Genomic DNA, 20037 nt, shown 5'->3' on the forward strand with positions numbered 1-20037 from the left:
AATAATGATACTGTGTTATGTAGCATGTGCATGTAATGAAATCTTAACTGATTACAAGATTAAAAATGCTCATTTAGTTTGAAGATTAAATCTCGCAATTGGGTATTTGACGAAAACAATATTATTATTTTGTAAGAGTTAGTTCAAGATGAAGACCCACACCAACAACTCTACCACCACAAGATGAATGTTACTGGCTGAAGAAAAGTAAAAAGAAAATAAGTGCGCAGCCAAAAACGAATACAGACGAAGCCATACCAATCGCAACAAAAGGTATACCGGTAAGATACAACTTAAAATAATCCTAACCTTGCTAATTCAAATAAATTTAAGATCACCTTTAACAAAAAATGATGATTTTCCTACAAGGTTATTAAAGCTGTAAAAGCTAACGCCACGTAAGGCAGAACGCACATGGAATAATCGCTTAAGCTCCGTTTTGTCAGTAAATCTTACTCCCGGGTGACTTTTATAGCCTTGGCCGGGACGACAAGTGGTTGTAACATAACATCTATTATTTCTTTATCTTCCAAGATTGTGAAGATGCTGCATTTTCTCGACGAATTCATGTGTGATGAGGATTGGGATGTGATCATCTTGAAACTAGTTTGAAAATGTGGAAATATTTGTTACTATTTTGATTTCTATGTTAACTTGGCTGTTTTGTGGTTTATTATTGTGTCGAAATTCGAAGCATCTGAAAATGGTAGGTGGTAGCTAGGGATATTTGCTAACATTCAGTAACAGAAATTTATAGGAAAATAAATTTCACTGTGATTTAAATAATTAAAATTAATTGTACAGAATTCATTTATTTATTGTCTTTATAATACAAATCTTGTTAAACATACTACACTCTGACTAACATCTAATATATTGTCATGGGGGTCGACTACAAAAGTTCTTTATAAAGATTTGTCAAAGCGTCTTGACGACACTTCTCATATTCCAAAGGTTTTCTTTCATCGCGTACAGAGGATTAGCATTGCCTCTCAACGTGTTAATGCCGTCAGCCTTGTGGGCACATTCCCAGCCGACAGTGAAGCAGAAATTTTTTAATGCAATCTTTCATTTAATTATACGTATAATTAGAATATATAGATAACAATATGACAATAAGCCTAATTAAACCACCCCCTCCCACTTTCCAAGTCGTAAAATCTTACAGAAATTTTCTATTACTTTTTAACATCTAATTAAAGTTTTAACCTCTCTTTTTGTCGTTTTACTGCCAGCTCTAACCACATTTAATCCAAAGCTAAGGTAATGTGAACCCATCTGTCTGACCCGGGTGACCGGCAGTTCTTTTGTCTGGCGCCGACATGAAACCGTTAACCACTTCCCACCGTTCATTGTTAAGAAATTGGGAGAGGGGAAATTGTGACATCATGGGCATGTTCATAATTGGAAAAGATTAAATGACGTCATATTAATAGAAAAGAATCAAGAAAAATGATTGAACTGACAAATATAATTAATTCTTAAGAATTATTTAAGATTGTTACTTAATGGAAGATAATGTAATGATTAGGATCATTTGTTCAGTGTCTACTCATTATTCAAGCTTGCTTTAGTATGGGAATACATGGCTTTGTGTGAAAGTTGTCGCATATGATTTATATTATTAAATTATTTTATGTAAAAACTTGTCCGTGTAATATCGATACTTTTCAATTAAACTTCACAAAGACAACATATTGCCCAGTGTCTTAAATACGGGTGTGAGTTCTCTACAAATCGTAGTGCAACATTGAAATACAATAGCAATCGGTCTTGTCATGCATAAACCTTGGAAGATAGAACTAAATCCTAAATCCAACATACCATATAATGTACATCAAAATCCGTGATGCACGTTATGCAAACAGTCAGTAAATCGGACACTATTGTTCCTCCAGATCTATTTATGATGCACCTGTACTACGAGATAACAACCCAGGACTGTGGAAGCGAGACAGACTTATACACTGAACGTAGCGTTGTCTCGCTTCTCCAGCTCTAGAGGAATCGCGTTGTGAGCTTGTAGTTGGAAAGCTGCTAGCTTATGGCGATTAGCCAGTTGTTATTTTAGATGCACTGTTTCTTATAGTAACGATTTTGATACAGATTTGTGGCGTAAATCCGACGCAATTGAATTATATAGGAACAAGAAATAAAGCTAAAATTCTACGACTGCGCCAACCGAAAACTAGTTATTCAGTTCTTTTTTGGGTACCATAATCTATACTAATATATAAAGCTGAAGAGTTTGTTTGTTTGTTTGAACGCGCTAATCTCAGGAACTACATATTCGAATTGAAAACTTCTTTTCGTGTTGAATAGACCATTTATCAAGGAAGGCTATAGGCTATATAACATCATGCTGCGACTAATAGGAGCAAAGATACAATGGAATATGTGAAAAAGAAACGGGGAAAATTATTCATCGATTCAAGATCTTTTAACCACGTGGACGAAGTCGCGGGCAACAGCTAGTGTTATATAGATGGTCATTTTCAATTCATCCTTTGGGCTTTTTTGGTTTACTTTTGGGTAGTGCTCTAGTTTTGGGAATATTTTTGATATGATGCACGTTTGAGAGACATACACACTTATAACCCTGTTTCCAAGTAACAATGAAGATTTTTGGAACATCAACGATGAATTTATTTTATGAAGTTAATTGTGCTATCATCAAGGCTTCCTGCCATTATCTGTCAGAACCTATTTGCTTCTTTGGGAGATGATGATTCAGGTCCGCGGAAAAAACTGAGAATTTTTGGTGACAAATATACAAGCTACAAAATATCTCCATAACAAACATTCCTCTTTTTAATTCTCTAATGCTGGACGCAGTCTACTACTAAGCACCCGCAACTAATCGTCCATCATCCTCGTAAGTCCCTTAGAGTGTGCAAACCCATTCATCACGCCCACATCGGACCCATCGCTTACGACTTTCGACGACGGAAGCCAATTGTATTATCGCAGATAATAAAATAAACAACGAATTTATAGAGCAAACAATCTATTTATACAAACAACGAAAGCTAAACAAAACTCATCGGAAAACGCATTTATCTTGTAATTCAATTGATATAATACACGACGGACGAAATAATCCCCAAATTTAATATTCGTCAAAAGGTTTATACAGAACTCAACAGTATTAATGTTTAACGTAATTAAACGGAGTTCAGATCCATTAAATTAGAAAGGACCATTTTTGCCGTTGGAATTAATTTAAATAAAATAAAATTTTGCTTTTAGATGCATTTACAGGAAAAAGTACTTAACCAATTTCAGGCAGGAGATGAGTCATCAATAATTCTCCTGAAATTTATTCCGGTGAATTTTGGTTCTTTTTCCATGGCAATAAAACTCCCATACCCTTCACCATCTCTGATTAGGAAGAAGATTACTTCAAGAAATATGACCTCAACGCGATTGAGGATTAAATTAATCATGTAAAAAGTCTTCCTAGCAAAATATGTCTACGGAATTATCCGTCAGACTTTCACACTTTCATCAAATGAAGCCGGTGGAATGTACTGGGAATTTGTACGAGTAACATATTCTTATCTTTGTAAGTAAATGAATACTAACGAGGGTGGAATATGGCTGATGTGACGATGATAAAGCCGGGGATAATAAACGGGATGCCAGTTTTGTTATCATTCGTAGCCTTTGACATCCCAGTTTACTTCAGCCTCTTTTATAGCATTTGCAAATGAGTTGACGGCAATTTGTTACTCAAATTATTTCATGTCACATCCTCTAAGTTGCTTGAATTACTGCACTTTGCATGTACTTGGCATTAAGCCAACCCGAAGCCGGCATCCCCGTAATAAGTTTAGAGCTTTCGTTTTGCATGATTAATGTGAATGAAGACAGAATGACTACGGAAACGCCATGAGAACTAAGAATACCTCGTATACATAAAATTGTCGTTTTTATTCTTATAGAGCCTAAATTAAATATGCAAAAATGCAAATGAATAAACACGGAAGAACTGGATGCACGTCATAAAAGATGGCAATAAACCGGATAGACCAGAATAATGAAATGGAGAAGTGCCCTGTATACTTATATCGAAATAAATAAGTAAAGCCTGGGTACATCACGAAAAATAAGTAGAGCTACCTCTCCTTCAAATGGAAGTCAGATCTCACAATACAGTGATATGAAACCACATTTGTCTAACCACTAACTCATGAAAACTGATACAAGATCGAACTCTCGACGAACAATATTTTGTTACCGTACGGATGAAAATTAAGACAAGCTATATTTATCGGGCGTTGACGAATCGCTCCTATAAATCAATTGCACAAACACGTCAAAGTCTTGTCACTTTAAAAAAAACAATGTCGTTCTTATGCAATAAAGTTTTCTATTCCAAGCAGGTTTAATATTTCGTGCCTAGAAAATAGCCTAAGGGAATATTATAGGTTATTTTATAGGCACGTAATGATAACATTTCGTATATAGTAAGGCAGGTATTTATTGCTAAGACACCGAGTGGTAGTTCAGTCATGTAGAAAGGTTTAACAAAAGACGATTAGCGAAGGATTTGTCGCGAACATGTTTGTTTAATAATGAAGTACTTTACAACAAAGTGAAGGCAAAGTTTGTAATTTTAGGCACACGTTTAATCTTAAGTGTAGAATTTGTTATGAAAATGAATTTCGGAGGTAGGCTTATATTATTAAAGGGGTTGTTTGGAACATTGTTATTACAAGTAATTGTGTTTAACTTCTTTTAAAAGCCTTTTTCTTATGGCTTCTTATTAAGATAATTGTTAAAATACTATTAGCTGTTGTTGAAAAATGCAAAACTTCAAAATTAGAAAACCAGTTGGAATTATTATGTGAGTTGCAAAACGACTGCAACAAAAAATTGATCGTATTTTGGTATACAAATATTTATATTTGATAGCATTGTAGCTATTGCAATATTCGTGCAACCCACATAATGTCGCATGCAAGAAGTAACTAAAAAAATTGTCTCCCTCCGAAAGAAATTAACTCTTGTGTCGCCAGAGGCTTTACTGTAATCTAGTCACACTTACAAAAAACGCCTAGCAATGAAATTAAAAAGCTCGTTAACTAAGGATTTATAAAGATGTCAATAGTGAACTGCGGACCTCTAGTAACAGATCCCTCGATTCAATAAAAAATATTTTGTATCAAAAATATTTCATATCAGTATTTGATACGACTACGTGTGTGTCGCACAAACCCCATCTAACGAAACAATTATGTAGAGAATAGAAATATTCGCTTCACGCAATCGAATGCTTTTTGTCAGCTACTGGTGCGAAAATATTACGGTAAGTAAGGGTCACGACCTTATGTGACCTATGACCCATGTGGTAGTATGTTGGACAACAAAAGATAAAGGAAATGTATTTTAATGATTTATAGAGGTTGAAGAAAGAGATACGTGAGGTTAGGATCTAAAGGAAATTCAGTTCTTTTACGTACATAAATTATAATTATATTATAGCAGATAGTCTTTTAGCGAATTTATGTTACCTGTATGACGCAAAAAAACTGGATTGAGATGCTGGAAAAAAATGAAATGTAGCTGTCCTAAAAAATTGACGTTTGTTTTATACATTTAAATGAAGTGATTTTGGCTTACGATAGCTTTTAGCTGCGCGGTAATGTAATATTGCGTTTATTGGTAATTGACAATAATTTGATATTTTTTGAGGAAAATTTAGTGCTTATAATCTGGTTTAACACCTAGGATAGTTTTTATCTCTAGTTTATGTTCTTGTGAGATCATTTTCGATTTGAAGCGGATGGAACTGCTGGCATTAGCTAGCGTCTCACAAAACTGAAATGAAGAATAAATCGTTATAAAACGTGTGTCTATATACACCGTGATTTTTTAGTCGTCTTACAAAAGCAGCCCAATTCTTGTATCCAATGACTAGAACACGTTCATGATAAAAAAATAGGTATTTATGAGATTTGAATAAATTTAAAATCCAATTTTTATTCAATATTATGATGCAATTCGTAGTTTTAGAAACAGCTCTGATACGAGCGCGGTCCGAGCCTTGTAACAATGTTGAACAATGTTTTTACCATTTTTAAGAGTATGTTTCAGGTTTCTCTTGTTTCATTAGTCTTTGTACCAATAGGTACATCAACTAAGATAATAATCTTAGTTGATGATAAAAAAAAATCGCGCCTAGGGGTATTGTACGTCGGATACATGAACTGGGCTGCTTTTGTAAAACGACTAAAAAATCACCGTGTATAAACTTTAAGTAGGCACTTAAATCCTGCCTAAAAGCTAAGATAAGGCAGATTATAATTAAGTTTACCTATTTAAACTAACGATCTGTGCTGAGTTATTTATGCAAATGTTTCTTGTGATAAAATTTATTATATCGCTTACTCAGATATCCACGGAGTTCGCTAGTTATTTTTCTTGTCGCGTAAACAATTTCAGAATTTCTCCCCGGGTTGAATTTCCAATGAGCAAAATCTCCGGATTAGAATATAATGCGGAGGAATTTTATTTGAATTTAAACAAAAAAAGAATATTTGAAACGTACTTTCTAATAAAAGTCTTTATTTTTCAAGTATTTTTGGATATTTATCTAAATAAAAAGTCAAAAACTATTATATTATATTATAAGCTATTATATTTCAGGCATTTGCCACATTCATAACAGTTAGTTTTCACGCCTCCAGGCTGTTATTAAGAACGATATTTCTGTTAAAATCTTGCCTCAGGTCTATTTTGTAGATATCGTTACTTTTTTCATCCTGTAAACGTCACAAACAATTCTCCATACATTTTCCAGCATAATAAGTGTATGGATTTGACAGAATTCTTTGACGATTATATTCGTTGAATATATTATAATGTACACGTAATTCTAGGTATACTAGTAATTGGGCATTTAGGTTCTGTTTGTGGCAAAACCTTGACCTTTTTACGCATGAAAACGTGACGACAATTTATGACTGATTACTTAGATCTCCTGATTTCAGGATTTTCAATCGTATCACGTTCATTTCTGTGTCTTGTCAGAAAGTATCAAAGTACAGGGACCCTGACTTTTAAGAGCTTAATACATTGTGAAATCCAAATTTAGTACCTATCGGGGAGATATCCTATAGGGATAGAATAGTATAGAACGGAACCCCATTACTGAGGCACTCATATTATTGCAGGTTTTGGTCTTTTAGGGCAACTTGCTTTTGTTTTTAGGCAAAAGAGGCTTTGAAGCCGATTAAAAAGAATCATTTTTTTTCTACAAAACAAATGAGATACATGATTGAATCAAGACTGCTTGCATCATAATTGCCCAAAATTAAAAAGCGTTTTATAACGGATGGGGAAGAAAGTACGCCTCATTAATTTTCCTAAGGTTGACTAAACCATGGGCACGCCTTACAACATCCTCCTCATTAGTACAACCTCTTGGGAGTAGGAATCCGATTTTCGTCTCATGAATTACAAGCAATGCCCTTTCTTGTCTCGGTTGGAGTCGCTAAATGTATTCATGGCAGAGTTCTGGAATATCTATTATGGTTGATCCCTATGACCACAGGAATTTCTAAAGCAACCCTTCAAATCAATAATCTTAGTAGCGTTATGACCTGCTTTTGAGAATTCCATTTCTGTAGATCTTGAGTGATATTTATAGAATTGACGATCCTTTAGACTTATTGTGCAGTGACGTCATGCGAACAGGTATGTGTTTGACAGTGTGTCTTCAGTGAACTTAGTATGTATATAGATACCTACATGTGTCTTGGTAAGTCTCGACCTATATGAGTCGAGTCGGGCTGTACCGGAATGAATGAACATTGATTTTATTGTGAAATCCTATAGCAGTTTTGTTCCTGACAGTTTGATTTCCACCACTGAACTATTGGTTTTCAGTACGTGGTAATTGACAAAAGACTGTCTTTGTAAAATGAAGGTTCCTATGTCAATAGAAGTTTCGGTGCTAAAACGATTAGTGGGCGAGTCATGTCATTTGTAAATAGTATAGCTATGTCTGTAAAGCGAGGCTTTATTGACAAATTTAATAAAACGGTGCCATCGTGTCAGTTTAATTTTCAGGAAGGAATTGAACATAACCCTTACTTTCAGAACCCAAAAAATCACGAAATAAAGCTTTTATAAGAAGTTTTAGATAACTGATAAACATACCTTTATATTGCTAAATACAAACATATTATACATAGATAGATCATACCCATAGAAAGAACGAATGATTGCCCATTATACATTTTTCGTTTGCTACTGACCACTAGACGAACCACTGGCCAGTCATATCTGTTACCACAAAATTATTTCAAAACAGTTTACTCACCTCATTTATCGGTATCACTCGACTAGTTTGAAAGCTAACTGGAGTACATAATATCGTGTCCTGTTCCGCGTCTTACTTAAACTGGTATCAGAAAACAATGAAACTACCTTACGAAGGTATATTATAAAAAAAAATCCCTGAAACTGTGCTCATTCGTGGACGGAGAACATGTGAACAGAATGACTTGTACTTCAAAACGGATCCATGCCTTCACAGCAATCTTCTAACGCACCATTCTTGCCGTTATTGAAGCGAGACGGCATCATAAATACGTAGCAGCATCTCCCTTCCACAATCGCAACCGCCCTGCTGTAAACGCGCCTCCATCACAAGGTTAGAACCAACTTGTCAGTCGCTTTTATATTCCCAAAATGATTGATGAATTTGGACATGCCTATTTCTTTATCATCACATATATCCCTCACGGGTAAAAAGTGGGTACCGAAATTGTATTCAATAATGCCGTAACGGGGAAAATATGTAAAGGAAGCAAACGTATTATCATATCCCATCACATTACCTTTTGCAATTTCTATTCATAGTTAACTACATAGAAAAGAAAACTTTGAATACCTAGTATCAAGTTTTTTTTTGTCTTGTATTAAAACTAGCTTCTGGGCTCGTCTGCTTTTGCTTTTCACAATCCTTGGCCGCAAAACTGCAAGATCGACAAAAACAGCATACCATATTATATTCAGTATGTATTAAAACAGGAATAACATCTATTCTCATATGTATGCAGAGACAAACACGCATATCAAGTACCAACCAATAACAAATATGTTCTACCGGGAAAGGACAAAACAATATTTATTTTATCCACAAATGCTTGATCTTAGACTAGTTGTCGATTGTGAAACCCACATACAAGGATTTAAGTTCCTTATGGCGGGAGACGTAAAAGTCTAAAACAAAAGATACCCATTGAGCAAGCCAGTAGGACATTTTAAGCAGATTAATCATAGAACAATCCTTCTGGAAACCTCCTGGTGTTCCTAGTAGGTTAACTTACGACATAATGGAGATCTATTTCAAGCGAATCTCAATCGAGTTGGTAATCTGGAAATTGATGTTAACACCAAATTGTGCAGTGGCATAAGTTGGCGCTGCTATGATATATATAGGTATGTGGTATGTATGCGGGTTGTTTATCCTATCTTCCTTTGTTTTGAACGCACCATTTCAGGACCAAATCAAAAACAGGACCAAGCGAATCTCGGGACGCAAACCCAAAACGTTCATCATCTTAAGGAAAAGTAGAAAATAGCCGAAAATAAAAAAGGAGAAGAAAAATTCAGTATTTCCCTTACAAATCAAAATCAATATACTTTCTCATAAAAACGTATATAAAACTGATACGTTTAAGAACATCGCACATAATTACGGTAAAACCAGAGTAACACAAACTTCCTGTGTCTGAACAAATATTGTCTGCGGTTGTTTGATTTATACAGTGATTGGTTCCGTACAAACCGCGAATGTTGTGCATTCATTAATTATCTCCGATCGTAAACGTTTCGCTGAACTGTATTTCAACTTTAAACCTGCAATTTTTATTCTTTAAAATGTAGTATTCGAATTCAAATATTTCAATAAATAAAATATATTTTCCTGACGAAAATATTTGTATTTTTCTTTGTTTTTAGTCGTCATCTCTTTTTGGGGGATGATGAAAAATATGATTTGTAACATTTAACAAATCATATTTTTCATCATCCCATTTGGAAACATTACATTTGGGAAAGTAATAGTCTGAGCATAGTTCTTAGTGGGCAGACAGATTGCTTAGCTTTGCCACTTAATACTCTCATTAATTCAAGTCCAGCAAGCGATTTCTTAATTTTGTTCCGTAAGATCTTTTTCCGTAATGCCGTAACCGTTAACGGTACGAATAGCTAACTGGTTGAGGTCACCGCGCAAAACCCACTGTGAGGAACGTGTCGCGAGATCGGTCTCAGGCAAAGGTGAGTCATCTTCGAAATGCTTATCCTGAGTCTACCTGTATTTGTACACTGACTTGAACGTTTGCGAAAAATCCTTCGACACTGGGATTAAATTCATTACTGTGGAAGTCGCTAAAAGGAAAAACGTGAAACTATTTTATTTGTCAACTGCATTCACATTTTTACTAAACAATTCGCCAAGCTCACTATATTCAGATTTGAGGTAAGCAATCGTAGATCCAATTATGATTCACGTAATTCCTCTTACATCACCTTAACTCATAAAGATTTTACATTTATGTTTCATTTTATTACTTGTGATACGCTTATTTTACAGCTTTGTTATAAAGTTCGTACGAGTGACCTATTTTCCTTGGAAATTGCACTAAGTACTAAAAGTGATGATAGTACACTTTTGTATGGTACTTTTTTTTTCAGCCGTTACTTTCCCATTGCACGGCAAAGGCCTCCCTTAGATTCTTCCACTCTGTCCGGTCTATTGCTTTTCCCATCCACTGTTTGTGGTACGCATCCAGTTCGTAGCGCCATCTCATTCGAGGCCGTCCTCGTCGTTTGTATGGTACTATCAGCAAAAAAATTGATACCTACATTAATAAAAATCGGTTGTCACGGTCATAAATGAATCTGATTTTGAGGATCTTTTTTTTGACTACTTGTACGGAAATCCAGTGTGCAATCGTAGAATTTTTAATTTTAATTGTGTTGGTCTAATTTTCTTTCTAACTGTACTTCTGTTAATTTAAACTAATGTGGTTAGATTGCAGACCCTCATTACAGGAACTTGCAAACGATATTAAAGACTGTGTTTTCACTATTTTAGTTCTGCTTAATTTCTGGGAAAATAACAGTAAATGGAGTTGAAGGTAAATGAATGTAGATATTAATACGGAAATTATATTTGTTTGCAGTAAGGCCCGTTAAATGATAGTTCTATGTGAAATACGGTATTCGGTTCTGTTACAGTATGCAATTCGACCCCCAAATAGGTTGGAAGGAGATGGTTCCGAGAATAATATAGTATCATAATGTTGCCACCCGCTGGACGCCTTAGTAAAGACATCGCCGAGATCGTCCGGAGCAAAGATGGTGTGTGAGCTTAATGGCAGGGCAGCACTTTTGGTTACTTATTTATTTTATAGTCTATGTAAAAATAAAATAGAAAATTATCCAATCATGGCATGGATAGTGGCCTTGTCCCATATAAAATATGCACAAATATACTCATTACATAAATTACAAAATTCGTGTGAAGTTTCATGACTGATCAGTAAAAATCACATAACATTAATTTAACAAAATACCTATGTTGGTTGGTTTGCACATAAAACAAGGTAATTGATTGAAATTAGTGAGCTGTTGTTCTGCGACGAGATTAATAATCGAATTACAATTGCTATGGATTGTTAAAAGTAGTCATTTCATTAATTTGCCTGAAAAACATTTGGTTTTGCTGATTTTTGGCATTAACAGAGTTAAATAACATTGTAATGTTTCCGTTTAATATAATACTAGTTAATTTCGTGCTGATGATGTAAACGATACTAAAAAAACGAAAATTCAGTATGTCAGCTATCCTATCTTTAAATTTCTGATTTGAAATGATGATCCGGTTAGGCATGATCTGATGCGATCTTTCAAACAAACTGTATCCCTATTTCTAATACAATTATAAACACTGAAGAAATCTACACTACCGGTCAGCAACCTCAGTTAGTATAGTTTTAAAGTAAATGATGCATTTTGTAATTTTTCCAAATAATCAATTTAAAAAAAAAAATAACTGTAGATAAAAAAAACATCCCAATATGAAATGTACAATTTCACGTATTTGAGCAATTTGATTTGGCTTTAGGAAAAGATCAAAGTTGAAATAGATACCATAAACGTCAAGTTTCCGAAATCTTGAACTCATATCTGTTATGGGTGGAATGTAATCTAATCTATATCTATACTAATATATAAAGTGGAAGAGTTTGTTTGTTGGATTGTTTGTTTGAACGCGCTAATCTCAGGAACTACTGGTTCAAATTGAAAAATTATTTCTGTGTTCAATAGATCATTCATCGAGGAAGGTTTTAGGCTATAAACCATAAAGCTGCGACTAATATGAGCGAAGATACAATGGAATATGTGGAAAAACAGGGCAGGTATAAATCATATGTGTATGAAGGATTACAACGCGTTGCCATACACCGGTTTAGTCAGTAAAAGTCTGACACTACCCATTTCCTCCCCCGAGGGAGGGGGTGACTATGAGGATTCCCCCGCCTTACCAAAAAAAAAAGGTATAAATCATATCTTATATCTTCTTCCCACGTGGAGGAAGTCGTGGGCAACAGCTAGTACCTATATATATTGTAACCCTTCAGATTGTTTCAAGTGATAGATGAAAAGCATGAGTTACTTTTATACATCATTATGTCACTACCTCTTGTTGTGGCAAATTATAACTTATAATTATCTTATCATAGAGATAGATGAGACCTCTTTCATAATAACATACACTATAAGAAACTCTTAAACTCAAAGTACGGTCAGCAACAAAGTCTGATAAGCCGAATTACATTTTCAAAGCAACTGTACACAATCAACTTCAAGGAGTTGCTGTTGCACATTTGGTTACAAGAACATGACACCTAGTATATTTTTATAATAACTATCGTGAGACTGATAAATTCTGATTCACTGATTCACGGTTTACTCACGCGTATTTATCGGGGTAACCCGACTAGTTTCGGACCCAACCGGAGTCCTTAATCATGAGCAGAAGGACTCCGGTTGGGTCCGAAACTAGTCGGGCTACCCCGATAAATACGCGTGAGTAAACCGTTACGTCATTTAATAACACCTAGTATAGTTGAAATACAAACAATTCTTGCATGATACTGGGAATCACTGGAACGTTGCTAATCGGAGAGTGCTTACCGACTTACAGTGCTGACTATACCTCCTTACAAGAATCAGTGTTACAGAGCCTTTGACTTGAGCTGACGTAGTTAAGCTGATCCCTCATCACTCGAGGGTCGAGGAAGCCGAGAGTACATCCTTATCACGTATCAGCAGACAGACCGCGAATAAACATCTTCAGACCCTTTTCAAAGAATTTTAGCCCTCATACCGCATACTGATTTTACGTATTTATTTCTTAGCGAAATTTTGATAATCCAAGTCCAGATACTAGTCACATATTATGTGACTAGGAATAGGAATGACCTGTTGGTCTAGTGGCTATTTTACCGGATTGCTATAGCAGATGTCGTCGGTTCAATTCCCATGGTTTTCGAGTCTGGCTTTGTTAAGTTTGAGACTAGATGGCGTTAAGTTGTGGAATGGTATGTAATATTATATTTCTCCAAGCGTTAAAATGCGTCAAAGTCATTATATGTCGTCAAAGGAATGTAATTCGCATACATATTTAGTTTTTTCATTCTTAATTTTTTTTGGACCCTGTTTTTTGAAAAAATGCAGAGAAAGTGGAGACACTTGAATTTATTATACACAATTGTCCTCCAGTTTCTAAATTGAATTATATTCAGCTATATAATTGTTGTTACTCGAAACCCCACCACAAATTAGTTGTGGAAAGACCAGATAATTAATGTTTGGAATTCGGTTAATTACTCTGCTATCGTCTTCCAAGAGATTCTGTTTACGAATTTCAGTAAGTAATTTTTAATCTATTTAAAGTTCTGTATTTGTTTAGTAAAAAGAAAGATAATAACAGTTTTTGAACTTTATTCAAATAGCTCAAACGACTGAGATATCTAGGTACAATAACAACCACAGTTAATGTCATTGAATTTTAATCTCGAAATCTCGTCATCGTAAACTTAGGTTCTTTAAAAAATATGGAACTTATGTATCCTTAACTTATGTTTTCAATTCATTTTTTATTTAATGTTAAATAGGTAATCATCAATCATTTAGTCGGATATAAATGACATTAACTTTAGCTTAGCAGTTATTTATTCGAAGTCTGGTGAATGTTCTTGTTGTTCAATTAAAAGTTTCAAACGTAAATTTGTTAGCAATGGTTACTATTATACCATTTGGGAAAGACTTATATCTAGCAGTGGACGACGAAAGTTGAAGCTAATGAATAATTAAAACAATATTTATAAAAAATAACACTAAAAACCCACCTGTTGCATGAAGCTTCCTCAACGGATCGACTATCGCGAAGTATCGGTCAGCTGACAGGGCTGTCAGCGTGAACACTGACACGCCGATACTGACATCTTTGGCGGCTTCAGACACGCGGCAGACCGTGGCTCCCCAGGGCCAGGACTCCACAGTGTACACGATGGACGTGAAGGGCACGCACGTGATTATAACGAGCAAGTCTGCTAGGGCCAGTGAGAGGATGTATCTGAGAACAAGAAAATATATGTATTTACTCATTGCCTATTATCCTCCTTTCAGTTAGAAAACAGTTACCATACAAGGGTTCTTTTTTTAGGATGCATACTCAAAGGGTTATACCGAAGTCTTTTTATTGAAGAACAACTGTCAGTCCGTTTGTCCCTAGACAGATGAAATTTTCAACGGTTATGATGTGTCCTCGTTGCTGATATAGTATAACAACACATATTAAAAATAAAGATCGAAGCAAAGAAAGGGTCTTTACGGTCAAAAAATGTTGGATGGTAAATAAATCTTCTTTTACCCAACCTCAAAAGGAATTGTCTCCCAAATGATTTGTGTTCTTTCGCATCGTATTTGTTAAGAACCGTTATTGTTCAGAACCCTTAGCGTTCCGAGTCCGAATCGCACTTGACTTGTTCATTTATGTTTAAAACCACGTGCAATGTTGTCGGGTTTCTGACATCGATACATAATATATCGTCAGTCTGTTGAATGATACTTAGTACAAATAAATTGGAAAACAAAGTGCACTGACTTCAAATAGTATAGAATATTCTAGAAAGGAAAGAACTAGATAATCATCACCATCATCTATTGGAAAATTCATATCGTACTGGTTTTTGCTTACATTTGCGCTCACGAATCACGTGACCGACCAAATCCTATCTCAATGTAATATTTATAACAAAAGCCTTACTCAAGATCCCTTCCATATCCAAATCGGACTTAAATGAAATATTAGTGAAGGCTATATTCCACATAGGTAAAGGACATAAGCCGATAAAAACTTATGACATATTCCTATGTAAAAGAAGTCTGCTTGATTTGAATACACTCATAGACATGAAAATATTTGAAATGAAATATCGAGAAGTCGGGACAAGCTGGTTTATCCGCTTAAGGCTTCGCTCACATGTATTTTTCGTGATTGACCATATTATTTACGAGATTTATCAAAGTTTTTACACATAAATTTGGACTCTTCGGTCTGTCTAATCAGAAAAAAACCCTCAATGTTTTAAATTGCCGCTACTATCATGAAGTTCGATTTACGAAAATTTAAATGTAGAAATTGATGTTACTTTTTCTGTTTGACTTTCTGGCAATTGGCATTGCAGTTTGCAACCGTCCAACCGCAATTAATATAGTCTTCGTTCTCGGAAAGTAGCACAGTAGTCAGAGTCAGAAAAACAAGTGCAGTGCTCGCTTCTGCAAGTATAGCGAAGAGCACTTCAGCACTAAAAAGCTTCCATCCTCCATGATGTTCACCTTTCCATATTTTTTACTTTTTAAACTTACTCCATCAATAGAACACTTGTAGCTTCCCCACCTAGTGTGCTTTAAACCTTATACTCATTTGGATTGGTAGCGAACATCAAATAAACATGTACTAGATAAGTTCGACTGCGCTGATAGGATAGAAGAAAATATATTCAAGTAACTCTGATCCTTTCATACATACACGATGATCGTTTTATGATCCGTGTGTTTTTAGTTTCACTTCAGAAATATTGCGTTTATTTTTATAGATTATAGATTGACTTCTATTACGTCACAAGTACTGACTAATAAATCTTTCAGTTCCAAATGGAAAAAAGAGAAATTAAATGAAATAGTCAATTCTGCTTGGAAGGTATTTAAGACTGTTATTTCCTTTACATGTCTAATTCATTTTAGGCGTGCTGTTGATATTTTCTAACTTTATAGACATTGAAACAAAGTTAGAGGTCACCACCTCTTTTTAAGTCCATACGTTGTAGTGTTATCAAAAACGCAAACAAATGCAATCTTTCCTGGACTAGCCTTTGGTAGAAGGAGCAGTCTAAGTAGGAATAGAAAGCAATAGAATAAACAATACGGTAAGAGCATTGATAACCGTGCTTGTTCGTTCACCGCACTTTGACGCTGTTTATAATTAAAAAAAACTGTCATTATATACAAAATGCGTAACGAAAAAAACAAAAGTGTTTTTATATTATTATGAGCCTGTTGGCCATCGTTGACCTTAATACCAAACATCAATTAATTACCACTGAATTTTCGAATTCAAAAAACAAGTGCTCATTCAAGTTTGGAATTGAAAAGCAATTCCTTTTACTGAATAATAATAACAGTTGATAAATATTTTTTCATTAAATTATTCTGTTATTTAACTATCGAGGATTTGAAAGAAATTCTTTTATGTTCATAATCTGACCGACACAGGAAAATAAGGAAATATTGAATGTATTTGTTTGAACATTTTCCTTATTATAAAATCTGTTCAGTAAAGCTTTCTCAGAGAATATATATACCATTGCAAAATTTCATCTCGGTAATGCGAGAAGAAAAATATCGTACTTAGAGTATACGAGACAGGCGGGGAACAGAAGTTAAACACGGATAAAAAAATTGATTATCCTCTTTAGTTTTGTGCAATATGTATAGTAAGGTTCGTTAAAGCTTTATTACTGAACTAGCTACCTTTTATTTTAGGATTTTGTTTTGGCAATTTTACATAGAGTTCCATACCTAAAGGGTAAAAACGGATCAAGGCTGTTTTGTCTATCCTTCTGTCATCAGTCTATATCTCAAGAACGATGATAGCTAGGGTTAAAATTTTCACAGAACTGAAAATTGTAACTTCGATCGACACATTTATTCACCATTTTTCGACTCACCATTTTTCATTGTAAATTAGGTTTTCTTCAGGCTTGCAGGCAATCGCACTTGACTTTTATTTTGCCATGAATTTAAGAGCTCTATTGAAATTAAATACTCCTTTGTACAAGGTTTAATACAGATTATTATACTAAACGTTTTCTTAATATTGTACACACTGATACTTCTGTTACTTTTCTATTAATCCTTATCATAACATGGTCGGACATAAGCCATGACAGCGGTTATATTACTCACAATAAAAACTAAATCTTGGTTGAGATCAATTAAACATTGCTTATTACAAAGCAAATGGATCTCATTAATTTGGTTAATACAATTTAAAAGGAGGCTTTATTCAATTCTCATTTATTTTCTACAATCATTAATGTCACTAATAATCTCTCAAATGTACGAAGATGACACGTCAAAGTCAAGAGTCAAGTGACTTTAATATCCATACAATTTGAGCGTGCTTAACGCTAACGATTGAAAAGAGTAAAATTGAGTGTTGTAGTGTCCTTGCGGTTCTATGCGTAGATTTGTATGCACAAGATGTAGGTTCAATCACAACGAAGGTAAAGTGGCTATTTCAAAGTTTAAATTTAATGTTTAAATGAGTGATTGAAAACATTGTGAGGGAACCGGGATTGTAGAATCAATATGATCAAAATGGTGATGATGAATACTCAAAACCTTCTTTGTACGGGAAGCGGCCTGTGCCCAGAAGTGGGACAAACATACGCTGGTATTATTATACATTCATTGTAAAGATGGCTATGGATCATCTGCGTATAGGAAAGGACAATTCAAGTCTGTAAATAACATCAGATTTTTACCGCTTAAAAGGTCGGATCAGATTATATTCGAAAGCCAAAAGAATCCTAAACCAATATTTGTCAATTACGATAACACCAGTGTGATCCTTTAATGCCTGGACTCAGTTTGATCTTTTACTAAACCCTATTACCCTGAAATAATAACGTTCGACCTACTACCCCGGTCTTTATCACTCCTTGTCGGGCTATTAATTTCAGGTTTCTCATAAAAAAATATTGCTAAGGCACTTTTACAGGACATCGTAACTAGCGATTTGTTTCAGACAACCTTTAAAACTGTTATTGCTTGTTTCGAGTGCTTCTTCTGTTTTGGTCGAATCCTTAAGCGATTAACATTGTTATAATTATATGTTTCAAAATAGATGGAAGGCTTATTTGTTTTTGGTTACCGTTGATGGTGTAAGCTTACATTATACCCCTTTTATAGTAACCCTCGTCGCGTTAGCTCAAGATTAAGGACTCCGATTGGACCCGAAACTAGTCGGGCAATACCGATAAATACGCGCTAGTAAACTGTTTTAATAATTTAATCTTGTTTTTTTTTTAAATTTTGCCACAAAAAATTTAACAACAGTTGATATTTAATAAGTCTCTAAAATGCTCAGAAAAGCTTATGAGTTGCGGTATTTTTAGGTATCTTCAACCTAAGTTTATTTACTCAGTAAACACTATATTTATATCGTCATAAAACCGAACAAGAATATAAAATCCTTCTCAAAATAGTTTAATAAACGTTAAAAACTCAAAAGTCTGCATAGTTGATCGTAATTTCAGTCATTTGTATGAATAATTAATGTCTGAAATGATCTATTGAAGTGAGTTTTAAAAACTGAATTTTAATGACGGCTTATAGTACATGTAGTAAAGTTATGCAAATTTAGTAAGTTAAATCGTTTTTTTCAAGAGATTATAATATTTTAACATGTAATTAATCTTGATTATCAATTTAGTTTTCATTAGTACTTTATACAAGGAGCCGGGGTTAAATCAAACAACGCGTTAATTAAAGGGATAATAATTTGAAGCCAATAGTAATGCGATCCTCAAATGAAATTAGGAATTCATTTTTAGAAATTTATAAATCAGACTTTTAACAACAATAAGTTAAAATTCGGCTTTAATAGCTCTGGAAATAAATTACCAAGAAATAACAAGTTTTTCTGCAGATTAACAAATCCTATTAAAAATATAGTTTTGAAATCCAAGTTTCAAATTAAAACAACTCTACTTACGTATTAGGCACGTTTCTCATAGCTTTGTGTCTGACGAACACGGCAACTAGTGTACCATTGCCCACAACACCTATGACGAATATTAGTGCAAATATCAGAGGTACAATATAGGTCTCCGGCCTCTCGTAGTACGGCTGGTAGCTCTCGGAGCTGTTGGCCATATCGTCGTAAGTCTCGTTGTAGTCTTCCATCGTGCATATTATCTGAAACAAGAGAGGGGTAAGTGTTATTTTTGAGGTAATAACGCGCAGTAATGTGATTGATGTTGTCGCATTCGACTTCCCCGCAACGATATGTAAAATGCCAGAATAAATCTGAAATATTTAAATTTAATACGTTTTATTTATACGTATTATTATTATTTAAAAGTGATGTTTTTGTTACAATAACTGTTGTTCATTTCTTACCCCATAACTGTACGAAAAAATAGCAGTGCCTATGCCATTAGAAATAATCTGTAGGTTAGTGTCCCGTTTCATTTGGATTACCGTGCTGTAGGAAATACACGAAAAAGGCCTTTACAAGGTTTTGCACGGTAGACCCATGTCTCCATAAGCCACAATATACAATGTTACCTGTGTAGGATAACATGTATTATGACAAGAGCCTTAATTTTATATTCTAAATTCAATTTGCTTTAAAGCAATCTGTTTTGGTGTAATACAAAT

At 34.5% G+C, this 20037-nt stretch overlaps 1 protein-coding gene across 1 annotated transcript in view; it reads right to left on the minus strand.

Moving 5' to 3' along the window:
* The window catches only part of LOC113497315 (neuropeptide CCHamide-1 receptor-like), a 193934-nt gene that overhangs the window by 56973 nt on the left and 116924 nt on the right, over positions 1–20037 (minus strand). Inside the window, exons 3-4 of the mRNA XM_026876822.1 lie at positions 19370–19572; positions 14436–14662 (exon numbers count right to left, since the gene is read on the minus strand). Coding sequence (XP_026732623.1) covers positions 14436–14662; positions 19370–19560 — 418 coding nt within the window. The 5' untranslated portion in view covers positions 19561–19572. The remainder of the gene's footprint in view (positions 1–14435; positions 14663–19369; positions 19573–20037) is intronic.

This window comes from Trichoplusia ni, chromosome 9 (assembly GCF_003590095.1).
Source record: "Trichoplusia ni isolate ovarian cell line Hi5 chromosome 9, tn1, whole genome shotgun sequence".
Taxonomy (NCBI): Eukaryota; Metazoa; Arthropoda; class Insecta; order Lepidoptera; family Noctuidae; genus Trichoplusia; species Trichoplusia ni.